Source organism: Rhinolophus sinicus, chromosome 12 (genome assembly GCF_057876585.1).
Source record: "Rhinolophus sinicus isolate RSI-liver-muscle chromosome 12, RSI-T2T, whole genome shotgun sequence".
In the NCBI taxonomy this organism is placed as follows: Eukaryota; Metazoa; Chordata; class Mammalia; order Chiroptera; family Rhinolophidae; genus Rhinolophus; species Rhinolophus sinicus.
Window position 1 is genome coordinate 38,465,811 of NC_142512.1, and position 18,966 is coordinate 38,484,776.

Below are 18,966 nucleotides of genomic sequence, written 5' to 3' on the forward strand. Positions count from 1 at the left end.
GCCACACTGCACCTGTGTGTAAGGGTGGGGGGAGGGGAAGCGGAGTAGACAGCAGGGAGCAAAGACCCTTTGTAGGTCCATGTGATGCTGCGTGTCTGCTTGTTCTGTCCCCTGGAGTGGTCAGGCTCCTCCCATGGGGTCCAGACCCACAGGTCTCCACTATTCCACATGGTTTGTGGATCTGGGGCCAATATTGAAACCTGAGGGTACCCCACATTGTCCCAGGGCCTCTTGGAGAATGCTGGGGGATTGGATGTCCATCCCTGTGTCTTTGTTTTGCTGCACTACCATCTCCCTATCAAGCTAATGATTGCTGGGTAGCCCTGGGGACAGCATTTCTCGATTCCCCACTCTTGGTCTGCCTAAGAGGTCCTGAGTTTCCTACAGCCCTGGGTGCTCAGCCAATCAGAGGCCCCAGGCCTCACCCCACCCCACAGTGGGCTTGCTTCTGTGTATAAAGGCTGAGGCCCCGGGTGGGTGGCCCAGTGGGTCCAGCCCAACCCAGCGCTGAACGCTGTCACACAGCTGGTCCTGCTCCTTTTCAAAGATGCTGTTTTGGCACAATCAGCCAGAGCACCTATGGCCCAGTCCTGGGGAACTGTACCCTGGGCCTACAAGCAGCTTGCTCAGGTAAGGGCCAGATCCCCTTCCCTCCGCCCCCGAGGAAGGCCCTGGTCTGAGTTGTGGTGGGCATAGTAGGGTTGTCTGTTTCAAGCTGAGAGGGATGGCTTCCTGCTCTCGGGTTCCTTTGGGGGGTTGGGAAGTGGTCAGTGCACCTGGTGTTTAATGGGCCCTGGGACCTTTCCAAACACCCTGAGCACTACCTGCTCAAGACACTTTTGTTGGGCACTGACTTGGTATCAGGCAAGCCCTGAAGTTGCAAACAAGGACCTGATGGCAGATGTTTGTGGATGTTTGGTAGTAGTATCTTAGATGTGCTCCTCAATGGAAGTCTCTCAGGGGCCAGAGGGGCCGAATGGGGTCCCCGTGGGCCCTGGCTGCTGCCAGGGTGCCTGCTACAGGAGGCTGGAGGCTCTCTGGAGGGAGAACTTGGCAGAGTGGTCAAAGCCCCACAGGGGGTGGGGTGGACAGGGCAGCAAGCCACAGTGCCCTCCTCTCTCTGGCAGGGAGTCCCTGCCCTTGCCCTACCTGAAGCAGGAGGAGCTGCCCAACATCCCCAGCGAGGAGCCTCCCTGCCCCGCATTGCAGTATGTGCTCTGTGCAGCCACCTCACCGGCCGTGAAGCAACAGGAGGAGGCCCTCACCTACCTAAACCAGGGTACGTGGGGCCTGGGAAGGAGAGGGGTTAGTGGGGCAGCAAACTCTGGAGGCTGGGCCCAGTGTGGGCTAGGGTGGCAGGCACTATCACCATCTTTGCCCTCAGAGTGGGGCTCACGCATCCCCTTCACCTCTCCCAGGCCAGTCCTATGAGGTACAGATGCTCTGCAACTCCAAGCGGGGTGATGCCACCCAGTGGCCCCGGCTGCTGAAGGTAGGTGCCTCCCCTCCCAGCACTGGCAAAGGCTAGGTACGACTGTCCCTCTGGGCAGGAAGCCAATGTCATCACTGTGATGCCATTGTCAAGGAGAAACTTTACAATTCTACCTTTTAATTTGACCTTCACAGTGGTGAGCAGGAATTGTTGAGGCAACAGACACAGAGAGGTTAAGTATTTTCTTAAGGACACAGAGCCAGGATTTAGAAGTTTACATAGTGTTATTCACACACGATTCCTTTTCTCAAAAAGATTAAAAAACAAAATTCAGCTCCCCTTCATTGCCAGAAACTATTTCCTGAGACAGGGATTCAGCAGTATATAGAGAGATATAGTGCAGTCTCCTTCCTCAGGGGGCTTCCATTCTACTGAGTGAGACAAACATAATTACACAAATTATATGCAATTGCAAGTTGACTTACAAATTGCAAATTAATAAGTGCCGCAAAGGAAAGAAACAGGTAGAGTGACAGAGTGGGAAGGGATTAACTCCCCTGTTCTACAGATGAGGAAACTGAGGCTCAGGGTCTCTAAGTTACTTCCCCAGTTTCGCAGCTTGTGAGTGGCAGGTGGGCATCTGGACGGAACTGGGGGTGGGAAGCCAGGTGGGCAGAGGATGGGCTGGTTAACGTACCTCAGGTGTGGGAACTGGTTCCCAAATGCCCAGGCACCCTCTGCCCGATGAGCCAGGCCCTCCTATGCCCACAGAGTGTGGTGCGCGTGGTGTTCCATGACCGACGCCTGCAGTACACGGAGCAGCAGCAGCTGGATGGTTGGAGGTGGAGCCGGCCTGGGGACCGCATCCTGGACATCGGTGAGTGGGGAGCCACCAGGGACCTTTTAGAGCTGCTGTCTGGTTTGGGAGCCCTTATGGACTGGGAGGCCTGAGCCTTGCTCCCTATTTGCCATCCTATGCCTGCAGATGTACCACTATCTGTGGGGGTGATAGAACCCCAAGTGCTGCCCTCACAACTCAATACAGTGGAATTTCATTGGGACCCAACCAAAAGGACCTCCCTCTTCCTGCAGGTGAGTCAGCCTCTGGGACTGGGATGAGGCTGCAGGTCAGATGAGGGTGGCAGCACCCTAGGTGGGAAAAGAAGGTGAGTTTGGGTGGAGTGAGGGGACTGTAAGAATGAGTCACTTCCAGAAAGCACCTCGAGGAAAAAGTATGGATAAATGTTCATCAAATCTCACCATAGGGAAGGACTTGTTAAACTTGAGAGCAATGGAAGAAACAATAAAACACAGGACAGAATTTAGCTTCATAGAAAGTAATGGTCTGCAATACTTAGGCAAAATTAAAAGGAGACACCAAGTGAGAAAAATAGTTGCTACATATGATTTTTTATATCCTTAAGATATAAAAAGTTCTCATATATCAATAAGAAAAAAACAGATGAAAACCAAATAGAAAAATAGGCAAAGGATATAAGCAGACAATATATGTAAGTACATAAATTGCCAATAAATGTAGACAGTTCAACCTCATAAAATGCTAATAAAAAATTCATATATGTCACTGGCAAAGACTTTAAAACACTACTATTGGTAATACATCTCTTTGGAGAAACAGACACCTTCATATTCTGAGAATACAGATTGGTGCATCTATTCTATAGGTAGTGTGGCACTTGGGCAAAATTTATTAAATTTCATGGTCGTATTTTTTTACCCAGTAGTTCCACTTCAAGAAACTTATCCTATAAAGGATTAAGTGATTAAAATGTCCACCTATAAGTCCCTTTTTTGAGTGCCTACTCTAGTCTAAGCTCCTAGACTACAAGTCAGGCAGATGTGGCCCAATTTCAGTTCCACAACTTCCTCGCATGGATCTTGCCCATACATCTCGTCACATGATCTCTGTGAACCTTAGTTTCTCCAACTATAAAGTTAGATCCTTTAAGTATTCGTCACAGGATTGTGGGAGGTCTGAATTTGGCAGTGAACAGAGGGGAAGACCTCGCTTACCCTTGGAATCCCGCTGCCAGGTAGAACACAGAGGCTGCAGGCCGTGTGGGGTGCAGGCCAGGAAGGCTTCCTGGAGTAGGTTGCTAGATTTTGCAAATAAAATACAAGATACTCAGTTAAATTTAAATTTTAGATAAAGATTTTTTTAGTGTATTTTGTGCAATATTTGGGACATACTGATACTAAAAAAATTATTTGTTGTTTATCTGAAATGTAAATTTAACTAGGTATCCTGTATTTTAGCTGGCAACCCTACCCTGGAATGGGATGTCTTGGCTCAGATGTGAGCAAGGAGAGCTTTCCAGGTAGAGGATTCTGGGGAGAACTCTGCAGCTGTGCTGGGGTCACAGGTTGGCTAGATGGGTCAGTGGGTTCATTGATGGGTGAGAGAGTAGCTACGCAGAAAGGCTTGACTTGACTCTTTAAGCTGCTCGAATGCCAGGGTCAGGAACTTTGCTTCTCATCCCATAAGCTTTGGGAACCATTGAAGGATTCTGAACAAGGGAAAGGATGTAATAAAGTTACACTTTAAGACTAGACCCTGCTTGGGGATGAAAAGTCGCTGACAGGTGACAGGCAGATAATGGGTTTTAGGTGAAGTCCCTAAAATGTGGGTGGGACCTGGAGTCACCAGGCTTTCTTTCCTTTGTTTCTTCTCCACCTCAGGTTCACTGCATCAGCACTGAGTTCACTCCTCGGAAAAAAGGTGGAGAGAAAGGCGTCCCCTTCCGCCTCCAGATTGACACTTTCAAGCCCAGTGACAAAGAGCTTCCACCGGAACACCTGCATTCAGCTGGCTGCCTCATCAAGGTGTTCAAGGTCCAGGCAGCACCAGGGCCCTTTCCCCTTCCTCTCAGGGCTGCCAGCCTGCCTTGCTGGCTGTGTGGATTCTGGCCCTGCTTTACTGTGGTTCTGTTTCTGGGCCTCTTTCCTTCTCTGTACACAGAGGGATGGGGCTTGATCTTTCTTAGAGCCCCTTCTGTAATGAGAAGTGGGCAGGTAAAGAGAGTGTCTCTGAGATTCCTCATCTCCCTTCCTGTAGCCCAAAGGAGCTGACCGGAAACTGAAAACTGACCGGGAGAAGATTGAGAGACAGCCCCTGCATGAGAGAGACAAGTACCAGACGGCCTGTGACAGCACGGTCTTCGTGGAGGTGTGTGTGTTGGGGTGGTGGGGCCATGAGGGGAGGTTTGGAGAAAAGGTTCTTGTTATACACCTGGGGAAACTGAGGCCTCAAGGGCTGCGACTGCCGCCCGGTGTCTCCCGCAAGGACAAACTGCACGGCCTGTTGCTCCTGACTTCCAGGAGCTAACACCTTCCAGGCTGCGTCTCCTGTGCCCACCATTGCTGCCCCCTCACTCTGCTCCCTCTGCCTGGAGCACCTCCCTTCCTGCTGTGTTGCTGGCTGGCTTCTCCAGGAAGCCTGCCCCAACTCCCCCAGTCAGACTGGAAGGCTAGTTTACTCTCTTCCTTTGTGTGGATACTTGGTCAGCTTGTCAGGAACTCCTGACAAGGGCAGGGACCCAGTCTGGCCCAAGGCTCTTAATAGACAGATGGAGGGAAATGAGGGCACAGCCACCGCTGTCCTCAGACCTCCAGGCCCACCTTGCTGTTTGTTTGCCCAGTGTTCGCCGTGGCCAGAGCCCAGTGCAGCGTCCTATCTGCCTCTCAGCCCTCTGGCTTTGACCTCCCCTCACTCCTGCAAGCTTCTGTCCCCGGAGAGGTAAGTGCGGATAAGCACCCTCTGTCAGCCGTTTGGGGTGATAGTGAAGAGAAGAGCTCCTCAGCCCAGGAATGGGGGGAAGGGCAGGGTTGAGGGGTGCAGCTGTGCCCCATGCCTCTGGAAACATGGGATGACAGCGGCAAGCTCTGCCTCCCAGGGCAGGCGTGGGGAAGGCAGGCAGGGTGGGAGACTGACTCTGCTCCCCCACAGGCTCTGCTACTCACCACCATTCCTCTTGGACACCTTGGGGGGCAGCCCAGCTGAGGTGAGTCTTTCCTTTCCAACCCATCACCCATTATCCCAAAGCCTCTGAGAGGCTTCATCTCACGCTCCAGAATAGAGTGGCCCTGCCCCCTGGTGGACAGATGTCGTATGGCCACAGATTGCAAAACTTCCCAGTTAGGATGGGCACTTTCCACCAGCAGGATGAACCTCCCTTCTCAGATTTGGGGCCCTTAAGGGGAATGTCATGCAGGGTGTGTGGGAGCAGAGCCCCAGAAAGTAGTTTCCAGGCTCTCGGCCTCACATAGAAAGGTGCTGGCTCAAGTAGTTAATGGCCCTCAACTGTGATTGGATGGCCATCAGCTGTGGCTAGTTGGCCGTCAGCTGTAACCAGTGAGCCATTGGGCACTAATATAACTGCCGTGGCTATGCTAGCAGCAAATGGGGGCTAGCAAGAAGATGGTGGCTGAGCCTGCAAGTGGCGCAGTGAGGGTTGAGAATTGTGTGGCTCCTGTTTCTTGTTTTTCCAACCCAGCCACCAGCGAGAGAATATAGCGATATGACTCCTCTACTTACGGCTCCGTGGGTGTTCCTTTTTGGCCTCACCATGTCCTGCATTCCCTTGTGGGGAGCGGGAGCAGAGACCCCGCCGGACGCCCCGCATGACACGGTGTCATGCGGGGTCTCTGGTCATGCGGGGTCTCTGGTCCCGCTCCCCACATAAGAACGCAGGATATGATGAGGCCAAAAAGGAACACCCACGGAGCCATAGATAGGGGAGTCACACCACTATATTCTCGCTGGCGGCTGGGTGGGAGACACAGGAAGCAGGAGCCACACGATTCGCAACCTGCCGTCCACTTCTCTCTGCCAACCAACCCCACTAGCTAGCTGCAATCCATCGTGCTAACTGCAATCCGCGCTTGCCAGCCACCATCTTCTTGCTAGCCCCCATTTGCTGCTAGTGTAGCCACGGCAGTTATATTAGTGCCCAATGGCTCACTGGTTACAGCTGACGGCCAACTAGCCACAGCTGATGGCCATCCAATCACAGTTGATGGCCATTTACTGTCTGAGTACCTTTCCACGTGAGGGCAAGAGCCTAGAAACTGCACTCCTGGCTCTGTCCCCACAGGGAGACTGTGTCCGTCCCCCCCTTGATCTCAGTCCGTGGGTCCATGGTGTTATCTAGACTGCCCTCTTTATGCCTCAGGATCTGAACCCAGGAGCCTCCATCCTAGAGACGCAGCAGTGGTTGCATCAGCACCGGTTCTCCAGCTACTGTAGGATGTTGGCCAATTTCACTGGTGAGCCTGGGGTCTGGCAAGGACCAGACCTGCAGGGGGCTGAGGATAGGACACTTAAACAGGAAGCCTGTTTCTGTCCTGGCTTGCTGTGTGCCCTTCAACTAACTTTTATTTAGGACAAAGAATTGCCAGACACAGAGCTTGCTAGGCTCTCGTCTCTTGTATTATCCCATATAATTTATACACTACCCCTTGATGGCAGGGCTCAGAGAGGTTACATAATTTGCCCAAGGATACACAGCTATCAAGTGGCAGAGCTGGGATTTGAATCCAAGTCTCTCACGTCTGGACATACTAGGGCTCTTTCATAGAGTAATGTTGGACTGTGTCCCTTACCACCCTTGATCCCAGGCCTTTTCCTCCAATCTGGCCCTGTCTGACTTTGCAGGCACTGATCTGCTGAAGCTTACCCGCCAGGACCTTATCCAGATCTGCGGAGCTGCCGATGGGATCCGCCTTTTCAATACTCTTAGAGCCAGGTGCTGGGCACTGCCAACCAGGGTCCCTTCCTAATGGAGCGGCACCTACCAACTCAGCTAGCAGTGGTGTTTCATAGAATGTTCAAGTTGGGAGTCACCTTAAAGACCACTTATTCCACTCCTCCATTTTAGAGAGGACGAAACTCAGGCCCAAGAAAGACACTGACTTGTCTGAGATCACAGAACAAGGCTGGCAGGGCTGGGCTAAAAAGTTAGGTTCCTGTGACCTATTTTGTGTCCATCCCTTTTGCATCACTCAATTTCTGGGGACAGAGGTGGATTTTTCTCACCTTCTCTCCCCCCGGGGCATTCATTACATGCCTAAGAAATGCTTCTCCCAGGTCTCCTTAGAGACCTGGGAGAAGGCTGGGTCTCTCCCAGGGATAGGGGCTCAAAGCGGTTAGTTCAGCTATGCAGGGCTGATACATAGACTGTTTTCTTGGCCCAGGCCCATCCGTCACCGGCTGACTTTATATGTGGCTCAGGAGGCCTCCAGGCAAGAGAACGAGGTTCCTAAGAACCCTGACTCAGGTGAGATTCTGGCCTCTCTTCAGAAGCCATTCAGGCGTGGCTGCACTGCATGGAACCTCTTCTGGCCTGAGGAGTGGGATGCTCCTCTATCCCTGGGACCCAGGATGCCCTCCTCAGCATTCCCCTGCCTTCCATGACCAGATTACTCCTCTCCCTGGGTTTATTCCTCCATGTTCTACAACCTAAAGCCCATCTGATTTAGTCATTCTATTAGTAGGTGGCATTAGAACATTGTAAGCTTTATTACTGTACTTGGGCTTGTCATTACGTAGATCTCCCATCTCCTCTTTCAACTGAGGGCTCCCCTCAGTCTGAAGCATTCCCAAAGGTGAGAAAGAGGTGAAGACTAAGTGGATTTATAAGCCCTTTTCCTTCTTTACCCCCCCTCCATCTCCTCCCTGAGGCTGTCACCAAGTCCTGGTATCTGGGGCTCCCTCTGGACCCCCCCCCATCCCCCGCACTGATCCCCGCCCCTCTGCTGCCCACACCCCAGGCTTTTATCAAGAGATTTCTCTGGATGAACTCAGTGCCCTAGAGCTGATGGGGAAACTGGCAGAGCTCTTGGCCCTCCCAGCCAATCAGATCCACCGCCTCTTCCACCAGGGCCCTGGGGGCATCCTCATTCTCCTCAGCGACCAGGTAAAGGGGCAGCAGTGCCCCGTAAGTCCCTCGATACTTGTTTCCCTCTCCCTGCCCTGGTTCTGTCTGGCTGTAAGAACAGATCTGTCTTAGTGACCCCTTCTCCCTTGCAGGTGGTTCAGAATCTTAAGGACGAATCACACTTCGTGGCTGTGGTGAAGAAAGGTAGGAGTTTTACAGGGAGATGGCAGCTTCGTTTGTGTCAAAGGGGCAGAGATTCATATAGCTAAAACACAGCTATTTATTGCTCAGGAAAAATGTGACTGGATAAATGCATTCTCATGTGGGAAAAGACACCCCAGTTTCTGTTAGGGGGTTTATGACACAGGAAGGTAAGGCCTCCTCACTTCAGCCCCACCTAACCTGCAACATACTCAGTAGGGCAGGTGCTTGCTGACCAGTCAGCAGCTTGTGGTTCTGGTTATTATTCTGCCCCGTCCCTCCTGCTACAGTACAGAGGGGAGGCTTCCTGAAAAGGTGGATTTGAAGTGGGGTTGGCAGATGGTGCTGCCCGCTGCTCAGAGGTGTGGGGGCAGTGCGGCAGTGATGGCTGGGGGGCAGCTTCATCCCAGTGGTGCCCCTTTTACTGCTTTCAGTGCAGAATCCAGACGGCTACTACCTGGTTCTGACCTAGGCCCAGGGGTGCCCTGCTGCAAGGAGGCGGAGGCTGCTGCCAGTTTGGTTCACCAGAAGCCTGTCCAAGTCCTCAGTGCTTCACCCGACTCCAAAGGAAGAGCCAAACTGTCATGTGTCCTTCCCCTGGAGGCAAGCAGCCCCCAGGCTCACATTTCTTTCTGCTCAGCAACAATGGTTGTTAGAACCCGGAACACAGCCTCCCAAGCAGTGTTGCTGAACAGAGTGCATTAATTCGTGTTTAAAATTTTACTTACCCCTTCCTTTTTGTTAATTAAAAGTTAATTTTAAAAGGAATACTTAATGCTTGTTCAATTTTCTTGTTATTATGGTCCTCTTGAGAAATGTCCTCTGCTTAAACTACAGACTAGGGCGAAGGATGGAGTCTGGGACAGAGGAAATAAATGAATCTGGCTGGATTTTTTTTCAATTAGTTTGGGGAAAAAGTATCCACTAAAGCCTCCAAAAGACCATTCAACTATCAAATCAATGTGCTTATTTAAAGATTTGGGAAATACTATAGCTATTTTTAAACACTGAGGCTATGGGGTTTTAAAAATGTAGTTGAATTTATTTATTAATCTTTTAATTTTTAGGTCTTAAGAAATCCTTTTATTAAGGTCATAAATATAAATAAACGTTTGTCAAAGTTTCAAGTTTAATTTTCCATTTCACCTTTAGGCTTGTAATCTACCTGATTTTTTGGTGTATCTCTTTTTCTTTGTAGAAAACCAATTTTACATTAAGTGCTTTTAAAAAAGATAAGTGATAATTGGGCCATACCTTCTTTTACCTCATGCAGGGTGACTGGGTTTCAAGTGGAGCCTATGACGCCACAGGGCTCCCCAAGGGTTTCATGGCAGGCGAGACACCCTGAGATTGAAGTTTAGGGTGCAGATTTGGATCCACTGCTCATCTCCACTAAAAGAATAGGGACCCCATTGTGTTAACCTTTGTGTATCTCTCAACCTAGGAGCCTCGAGCACAGACTAGACACTGAATATTTGCTAAAATGAAGGGAATAAAAGCAGGTAATGTGTGAATGTTTACAGGGTGCCATTATTACCTTTTAATCTTCACAACTCTAGAATAAGTACTGGTACCCCCACTTTAACAATGAAGAACTGAGACAGAGGGTCATTCCGTGGAAGTCAGGCAGTCTGACCTGGGAATGTGTGTTTCACCATTACACCAGTCCCTCCTCACTCCTTCCTAGTGGAGCTGAGAGCAATGCCCTGCACAGATGAGGGACTTGGGCTGAATTGTTACTATCAAATTAAGACAAAGGTTTTTCGAAGCTGATTTATATTATGTCTTCCATTTTTCTCAGAGACATGTGGAGTTCAGGGTATTAAATAAAGGCTACTGAAAAAGTATTAAATAAAGGCTATCAAATAATCAATACAGGTTATTAGTTAAAGAATATTAAAAAATGTAACTATAACAAAAAGAAGCCCCTTTCTTCAGCCTCAGGAGCCTCTGCAGTTCTAGGGTTCAAGGAAGTTAAGAGTAACAGCTCTGAGTCAGGCTAATTCTGCAGCAAAATGAAAAGTCTTCACAGCTTATTTCCTTTAATTACATCATAAAACAAAATTAGAACATACAGGAAACAATAATAGTTACATAACAATTTATATATTTATATATAAAAACAGTTTTTTTTGTTTTTTTTTTAGTCCAAAGATTTTAAAGCAAAAGGAATCCTCTACTGCCACCTTGGATTTTATTTATTTTAAATAACCCTCCCGCCCCCCCACCCCCCAAATCTCAAGCGCCAACAGAACTGGGTGGAAACAGTCACTTGGACAGCTAATGGAACCTGGTGTTAAGTCGCCATGTAGGGAACTGTGTTGGCCCCAGGGACTGACTGGCTAAGCGTTGGGGAGGCCTGGTGGAGAAACAGTGTGCAGCCGCTGCCACACACTGAAACATTCCAGGGTGGGCCAAAAGGCTGGGGAAGGCTTAGGCCAAACAGGAGTTTGGGATCAGATCCTGCCAGTCAACCATCCTCTGCATTTTGCCCACTCAGGGGCTAGGATGGGGGCGGGGTACAGGGATGAGAGAGTCTGGTTTGAAGATAAAAATTTCTCCCACAGCACCATTCACCCATCCATCTCTGTCCCCAAGCAGAGTCTGATGGGCAGGGGTAGTGCTCACAGTTCTCTGAGCTCTGCACAGGCCATGTTCCTCAGGTCTGTGCTCTCAGGGTCACTGGAAGGTGGGCAAAGGTGAGGAGCTGAGCAGTTGGAAATGCCCAAGGCAGGTGACTTGGAAATGATTCCTGGGAGGAAAAAGGAGGTGGCCAGAGTGGGAGGCATTTGAAAACTGAGTCATAACAGGAATGGAGAAAGGCAAAATTAAGAAGTAACCCTCAGTACTGGGCAGCCAGAGCCTCAGGGGCCAGCTCCGAGCTGCAGCATGGTGAGAAAAACAAGTAATTTCTGATGAGCCCCACCCCACAGATCTTGTAGAGGTTAGTGTGTAATTTGGGGGTAGGATAAGGACGGGAGTAAGAGAAAGAATCTTAGGCTCATCTCTTCCTGCACTTATTAGAAATTAACAGTCATCAGAGAAGCACAGATAAGAAATTATTCTTAAGGGAAGGAGAAAACTGTTGTAAACCCAGGAAAGTAGCAGCAAAGGTTTCACTTATTATAGATCTATTATATAGCACTAGTAAAGAAAATCATTCAAGTCTTTAGGGGGAAAAAGGTAAAGTAATTAATCAAACCATGCTAGTTAGACTCCTTTTCGAGTTAGGGTTTTCTAAGACTTTAGGTTCTCATTCACTAGTGCCGTAAAAAAAAAAGAAAACCAAAATAGAATGACTTCAGGCGCCAAGAAGGGTTAGGCTAAAGTAAGAAACACATACATGTGTGTGTGAGCAGCAGTGGGGTACAGATTTGAATTAATAAGAAACAGTAGTAAGAGACAATGACAAGCAAAACTTAGTGGGATCAAGTTTTCTTCCTCCACTTTAATAAAAAAAGACATTGCTTCAAAGATTTCCCTGGATTCTTGGGGGGTATGGCAGAAGAGAAAAGGTGGAGTCTGGACACCTCTCTTCCCATCTCTTCTTGGGGTGGGGATTCACATTTATTGCCTACCTGCTCTTGCCCCGGTGAAAACCACGCCCAGAAGCAGCTGGGAAGCACTGGTGGCTCTTTCAGTGGTGCAATCCCCATCTGGATGACTCTGGTTAGGTGTGTGGAAAGCAGAAGCCCTCCTTGCCAGTAAGAAGGGCATGGGGTTCATTAGATGGAAAGTAAATCTACTCACATGTGAAGCAGCTGTTTCTATATACTCAGGACAGATGCCTGTACCTAAAGCAAGTTACCCCAGTTCCAGAACTGAATCTCACCTACCGTTTCCCCACCCCAACCCTTCAAAACAAGACACTGAAAAACACAGAAAATAGACAGGATCATTGATAGAGTTTTGGTTGCTCACGGTTCTTTTTCCTAAAGGGCAGTGAACCACCTTGGCTCAGGAAGCACTGAGACTCAACACCTAGGAACCAAACTCTACCAAGGGTTTACTCAAAAACCACACGAAGCAGACATGGAAGAAGTGCATTAGGGAATTTCTCTTAATATCCCACATGTGAGCTTGTCCAACACATTTTTTTCTACTGAAAATTAAGTGTACCTCTCTTGGGCTCCAAGGATTCACTCAGACTCAGCTGAGAAGTTCTTAACGTTCCTAAGGACTAAAGGCTTCAGAAATGCACAACTATGTTCCTAATAAAAATGGACAAAATAGGTAGACTTGCCTTGAGGGGGGAGCTGCAGAAGCCCTTCATGCAGAAAACTCACTTGTCTCAAATGGTAGTTTCTGGCAGGTAGAAAGTTTGTCCCAAATGAGAAGGCAAGGTTAGAGCAGCATGTTCTTTGCTAGAGAACCAAGATGTTAAGTTAGGGCATCTGGATATAGCAAATACAGCCAAATTTTATTCCCAAATTACCTGGGTTAATTATATACTATTGACATGATCTTTAATAGCTTTCTGTATCTTTCAATCTTACACTTAAAATTTTTGACAGAAATAAAGGTGAGGAGAGGCTGAGATTCCATGTTTCCCCTCACTTTCCTACTGCTTTAGGGTTCTTTGGTCCTAGATCATTGTAAGGGGGAGGGTTCTGCCTCAAGACCCAACCAAACATCCTACACCTTTTCTCAAACAAAACATGGCTAATTCACATTGCCTGGGTCTGAGGTGGTTAAAGATCCTAGAACTGGTGGGTAGACAGAGAAGGCAATCTTTTTATGAAATGTTCTGGACGCTCAAAGTATACCACTATAAGAGTCTGTTAGCCAGGACACACAATAGGGATAGAAACCTAACCTTAAATCGAGCATACAAGGAGGGAAAAGGCAGAATGGACCAATTTCCTCTCTCCCTGGTGGTGGCTGTCATGAACAGTCTGTGACTTTCAACACAATAAACATGAAATGGCCAAGGGTCTGCAACCAATTGGCAAGTGTTCCTCCTCTCCAAAACAACACGGTCCCTAAGGATATGTTTCTCACACAGGCAGACAGGAAACCATCCTCTTCTTTCCAGTGACACTATCACACTTCCTAACAACTTCAAACAAGAAAGGTTCCACTGCATACTTTGTTTCGCACCCCCCACTGCATTAATGGGCTATTAAACCAGTAACAATGCATTTTACAAGACAATTAGAAGAAATACAAGAGCTTGACAGCTGTAGCATTATAGCTATATTGAACTGATCAGTTTGGAAAACCCAAAATAAAGCATCATAAAAATATTTACCAGATTCCCCTCTAAAATGTGTGATATCAGGACTACATAAAATTCCTGACTTGTATGTCTGCTAAATCAACTTAATGAATGTAAAAATTTACAAAAACCATTTAAGAAATATTTTTACATCCACTAAAAAGCAGAATAGAGGAAAACCCTTTTTACATAAAGTACAATGTGCTTTCATATTCCAAATATTGGAAAAAAGGATGCCAGATCCTCTTACTGCTCATATCCAAGTTTGATTTCAAATTCAGTAAGCAAACATCAAAGACCACCCAATAAAAAATGGCCTGAGCCATGCGACACTCACTGAATTCAAGGCTGCCAGGACAGCGCCTAGATCAGGACAAGGACCCAAAAAGGGAGCTGGACTGGAGACATCTGAGAAAGAATCAGCAGCATCCTGAGAGTGAGATGGAGGCTTTACACTCACAGTGAGGGTGGGTATAGGAAGGAAATGGGAGAAGTCAATTAAAAATAAAAAGCTGGAATCACCTTGATGGAGCCAATGAAGAGAAAGATATCGATGTAGCAAATAATGCTGGAAAACATAAGGGGAAAAGGTTGCTTGGAAAAGAGATGAGCTGGATGTTTAATAACTTCCTCCAGAGACACTGTAATAATTCCTCCTGGCTATCTGCAGGTTTATGGCAATAGCTTTGAGGGTATATCCTTACTTCTCCCAAATCTCTTCTCGCTGTTCATGCTGCATTTTTTCATTACAGAAGGCATATTGTGGAGGGAATCTGGAGTCAGACAAATGGAACAATCAGCTTTTCCTAAGGAGAGTTCTCCTACACCTGTGAAGCCTCAATGAATTTTCAAGTGTCCCTGATGCTAACGTAGGAAGCATTATGTTCCGATGACAGGACTCTTTCCACCTGACCAAAACTTACCATGTTCTGGGTTCTCAAAGTCCTGGTACATTTCATCAGCTGGTGTAGGTTGCAGATTGGCATAAAAAATGTATTTCCTTCCAAATTTGATGGGCCTGAAGTTTTCTTGAGGAAGGAACAAAGCTCCTGCCTGACCATATGCCAGCCAGTGCCGCACACTCCAGGGCCTTTTTTCTCTCTCCACTCTGTTCTCTGCCCAGACGGGGGTTGCCTGGGCAAGTGCACATGGACCTGCACGTGAGTACACTCTTTGAGCAGAGAAACACGATTTCCAAGACGTTCACGTGCTGGTGAGCAGGGTCTTCTAAACTTACATATTTTTTCAAGTAAGTAAGTACCTTAATAGCCTCAACTGTTGGGCAATTCAAATCTATACTCACTAATCAATCAGGGTTTTATGGTCAATTTGTTCAGGCACTATTATCCGTTAGAGCAGATGGTCCCTAAGTATTTCTTTTTAGTTTTGTTTGAATGAGTGACCTGGAGATCTGAATATCATGAACTACATCTTGAAGTGTGTGTGGACGTGTGTATTTATACTTGTGGGGTACAGCCAGGAGAGTGAGTCTCACTTTAAAAAAGTATATTCCTTACATTGTAATTTGAAAAGAGGGTGAGGGGCAGGAGGAATAAAAAATGTAACTAACTTGAGCTTTTAAAAGGGCCGGCCTGGTGGCTCAGGCGGTTAGAGCTCCGTGCTCCTAACTCCGAAGGCTGCCGGTTCGATTCCCACATGGGCCAGTGGGCTCCCAACCACAAGGTTGCCAGTTCAATTCCTAGAGTCCCGCTCTCAACCACAAGGTTGCCAGTTCAATTCCTCAACTCCCGCAAGGGATGGTGGGCAGCGCCCCCTGCAACTAAAATTGAACATGGCACCTTGAGCTGAGCTGCCGCTGAGCTTCCGGATGGCTCAGTTGGTTGGAGTATGTCGTCTCAACCACAAGGTTGCCGGTTCGACTCCCGCAAGGGATGGTGGGCTGTGCCCCCTGCAACTAGCAACGGCAACTGGACCTGGAGCTGAGCTGCGCCCTCCACAACTAAGACTGAAAGAACAACAACTTGAAGCTGAACAGAACCCTCCACAACTAAGATTGAAAGGACAACAACTTGACTTGGAGAAAAGTCCTGAAAATGCACACTGTTCCCCAATAAAGTCCTGTTCCCCTTCCCCAATAAAATCTTTAAAAAAAAAAAAAAAAAAAGGGCATGACAAAACAGGATTTAACATAAATATAACATGCTAAATACTGGTGGGCGTACACATTTCTAGGACACTTTCACGGGACTGCTTGTAAAGAAATAAATAACACTTAATTCTTACACCTGCTGGTTGAATCAGCACTTGAAGCATTAAAACAAGCCTTTTACTGGCCTGGATCATGCAGAAGGTGATCTAAGACCATGGTGAACTGTACATTAATGCTCTAAAAGACCAAAAAAAAAAAAAAAAAAAAAAAAAAAAATCAGTTTCTAACCTCAGGGTTTAGAAATCTACTTCTTGAACTTTAGAAACTCATTTCACTCATCTTGCATGATTTTTTGGCAGGGGTGGGGCTGGGATGGGGGAGAGGATACTTCTTCGACTCTGAGTCATGGGTACTGAACACCCTGCCCTCAGCGCGGTTGACCAGGTTGGACAGTGACCTGAACCCCCTACCTCCTCTGAAAGTTCTTTCTGCTGCCCCTTCCTTCGCCAGGCTACACTTGTATTTCATTCATGGGAAGTCTAAAGCACAAGACAGATATGGCTGACAGGTCTGAGAAGGTTCTGGTCCTTTGAGGCTCCGATATTAGATATGATACCACCAACATTGGCATACAGTTGACCAGCTGTTACAGGGTCATTCTTGTATCCCTGACAGGCTGAAATGGGGGAGGGGGAAGTGAAATTGATTGGCTAGACAGTATAGCTCCTCTAGCAGCACTCTTGCTAAAACAAACCACTTCAAGACACAAATCATGGATGCCACTGATCACGCTTGTATTTCAGTGAACATACAACATGTCTGAGCTTGGGTGGTGGGGGCTTTCAGGCTCAGTTTTGGGACCTGCCTTTTCACTCTTTACTAATAATAATGCATTTCTCTCTCCTTATTAAGTCAGTGACGTTTGATGGGGAAAAAAAATGTGCAGGGGAAATACTGGGCATACCATGTATATTATCACAAGACAGAACGGAAACCAAAAGGCAAAGTTTACTTTCCTCAAAATAGTTTTAGCTCAATTTCTTCTCAAAACTGGCAAAGATTCAGGCAGGGTCCCCTAATGGTAAAATTTAGAATTAAAAAAATATTTATTGATAATGTCTCCTTTAAAAATGTTTGGTAACCCCAACTAATCATCCAAAATGCAAACTGTAAACACAACAACAGCAAAAGAGTAACAATTGAGTGTGAGTAAGCAGACTATGAAGAGGTGACAGACTGAACAAGAATGCAGGAGGGAGCAACAGTGAACGAAAGACAGGTGCACAAGTGTGCTACAGAGAGTGACAATTTTGAGTGAATAAGTAATCACATCTGGACCACAGCGATTTCAATGCAATCATTTAGGAAACCTCTGGGCCAAATACTAAAACAGGATGCGGAATGAACAAGCCTTCTTTGTGAGCATGCTCAGCACGTTGGCATGGGAACGAGGACACACAGAGGCTCTGCAGTCATCTCACAATGGATGGCTACCACTTATAGGATGCAAAGAAATTTTCTTTCTGGTCCCTGGATACAACATACATTGTTTTTCTATGCTTTCCTTGACCCTGAAGGACTGCAGTTGCTGTTCCAAAATTGTCAAAGAAACCCCTTAATAAAATAAAGAAACCGTAGTAGCAGTAACACTGGGTTTGCTGGAATGCCCCCTTCCCTCTACCTTGCCTGGGATTTTCTTCTGGGCATGTCCAACAGGAATGGTTAAGTTTTACCAATCCACTTGATAAAGCCAGCACGAACTTCAGTCCCCTGGTCACAGAGCTAGAGTGGGTGAGGGTGGGTATACGTTTGTATGTATGTGTGGCTCTGGGGATCTGGGTGCTGCCCTCACTTTGTAACCCTTGCCCAGAACACTGGGGTCGCTTCCACTGGAGACTCCACGGTAACTCTAGAAGTGTCATTAAATACTCAGTTCGCCAAGGTTGACCACCTCCACTGTCATAGGATGATGCAGCATCTGCAGAAGCGCTGTCTGCTGCCCCCTACTGATGGGGGTGGAGTGACAGGTGCGAAGTAGGCGTGGACTTTAATATTGGGTAAATGGGTCTGAAACAAGACAGAAACATTACTAAGAGAGAGGGCTTAAACAGAAAGAGCAAGGCTGCTTTTCAGAAAAAACACTGAGGGGCTGAGTGGCCATGAAAGCAGGGCAGAGGCTGAGCACCAGCAGCCAGGATGTACCATCCTACCTTACTCTAAACAACCAAATCAGCTCACATAACTTTGGCACCTGCTTCTAGAATAATAAAACTGGGGAAAAACTTCATACCAATCTCTTAACCTGTCCCAAAGGGGATTCCTACTTTGATTCCCACAGTTGGAAGAAACTATATAAGCTTAAAATAGTATTTTTTTTCCAAGTCATTGTGGACAATGTTTCTTCTGATGTTTAAAAAAATCTCATTATCCTCTTTTAACAACCTTTAGTTTTTACCACATAAATAGTTTCTGAATTCCTACTATGTTCAAGGCACTGTGCTAGTTACACAAGAGGGGTACAAAGATGATCAAGATGGAAATCCTGCTCTTAGGGAACTTGTAGTCTAGATATGCACATAAATAGCTAAATTAAAGTGGAAAAGTGCTAAGTGACTTGAAGAACAGATAAAGACTCTTGAAGATTCAGAGATGGAAGAGATGGATTCCTGACAGCCAGGAACCCTAGGAGAAGTAGGCCATAGAAAAGGCTCTGGTTGATCTGTGGCTCTTTTTTGGTGTAGAAGAAATATAGCTGCAAGGACCACTCCCCCGCCCCCCAATTGCAGTTATGGTCTCAGTCCTCGAAGTCTGATGGGAGAGGAGGAACAGAGGCCAACTGGAACTCAAGGTGAGGTTTGGTGTTCCTTTACGTGCTCAAATGCCTTATGGCCAACATGGATTTTTTAGAGGTTGGTTGTAAGGGCCTAACTAAGCACAGTGCCTTCCCCACAGCAGGTGTGAAGCAGATGTTCCAATAAATGTCTGGTGAGCTGAATAATCTAATAGATTCATCCAGCCTTTTATAATCTTCTTGCTGGCAACCTGTCTTCCAGTCATTTGGCTTTACATGGGTCTCTATTTTGGAGGAAGGGACAAAAAGAAAGGAGAA

The 18,966-nt window shown here is 47.2% G+C and overlaps 2 protein-coding genes across 6 annotated transcripts in view; one reads left to right on the forward strand and one right to left on the reverse strand.

The window, feature by feature from the left end:
- The first annotated feature begins 472 nt into the window (after nucleotides 1–472).
- On the forward strand, nucleotides 473–9,173 carry LOC109455800 (transcription factor CP2-like protein 1). 2 transcript variants are annotated; one of them, XM_088802239.1, is made up of 15 exons: nucleotides 473–630; nucleotides 1,128–1,279; nucleotides 1,419–1,492; nucleotides 2,204–2,309; nucleotides 2,418–2,524; nucleotides 4,133–4,285; nucleotides 4,509–4,619; nucleotides 5,092–5,189; nucleotides 5,400–5,454; nucleotides 6,625–6,718; nucleotides 7,107–7,197; nucleotides 7,646–7,728; nucleotides 8,222–8,367; nucleotides 8,481–8,532; nucleotides 8,964–9,173. In XM_088802239.1, exons 1-15 carry the CDS (start codon nucleotides 548–550, stop codon nucleotides 8,999–9,001), a joined length of 1,443 nt encoding a protein of 480 aa, XP_088658365.1. In that variant the 5' UTR covers nucleotides 473–547; the 3' UTR covers nucleotides 9,002–9,173. The 2 variants fall into 2 exon arrangements, with proteins under 2 accessions (XP_088658365.1, XP_088658366.1); XM_088802240.1 differs by lacking the exon at nucleotides 8,964–9,173 and adding an exon at nucleotides 8,620–8,905.
- A 1,381-nt stretch (nucleotides 9,174–10,554) lies between these two features.
- FBXL20 (F-box and leucine rich repeat protein 20) overlaps nucleotides 10,555–18,966 on the reverse strand; it is a 98,913-nt gene continuing 90,501 nt past the window's right edge. For 2 of the 4 annotated variants that reach the window (XM_019747614.3, XM_019747615.3), the window contains exons 15-16: nucleotides 12,773–12,893; nucleotides 10,555–12,226 (exon numbers count right to left, since the gene is read on the reverse strand). In XM_019747614.3, coding sequence (XP_019603173.1) covers nucleotides 11,958–12,226; nucleotides 12,773–12,893 — 390 coding nt within the window. In that variant the 3' untranslated portion in view covers nucleotides 10,555–11,957. Of the gene's footprint in view, nucleotides 12,227–12,772; nucleotides 12,894–13,270; nucleotides 17,925–18,966 lie in introns of those variants that run through there. The other 2 variants (XM_074319444.2, XM_019747617.3) reach the window with 2 other exon arrangements.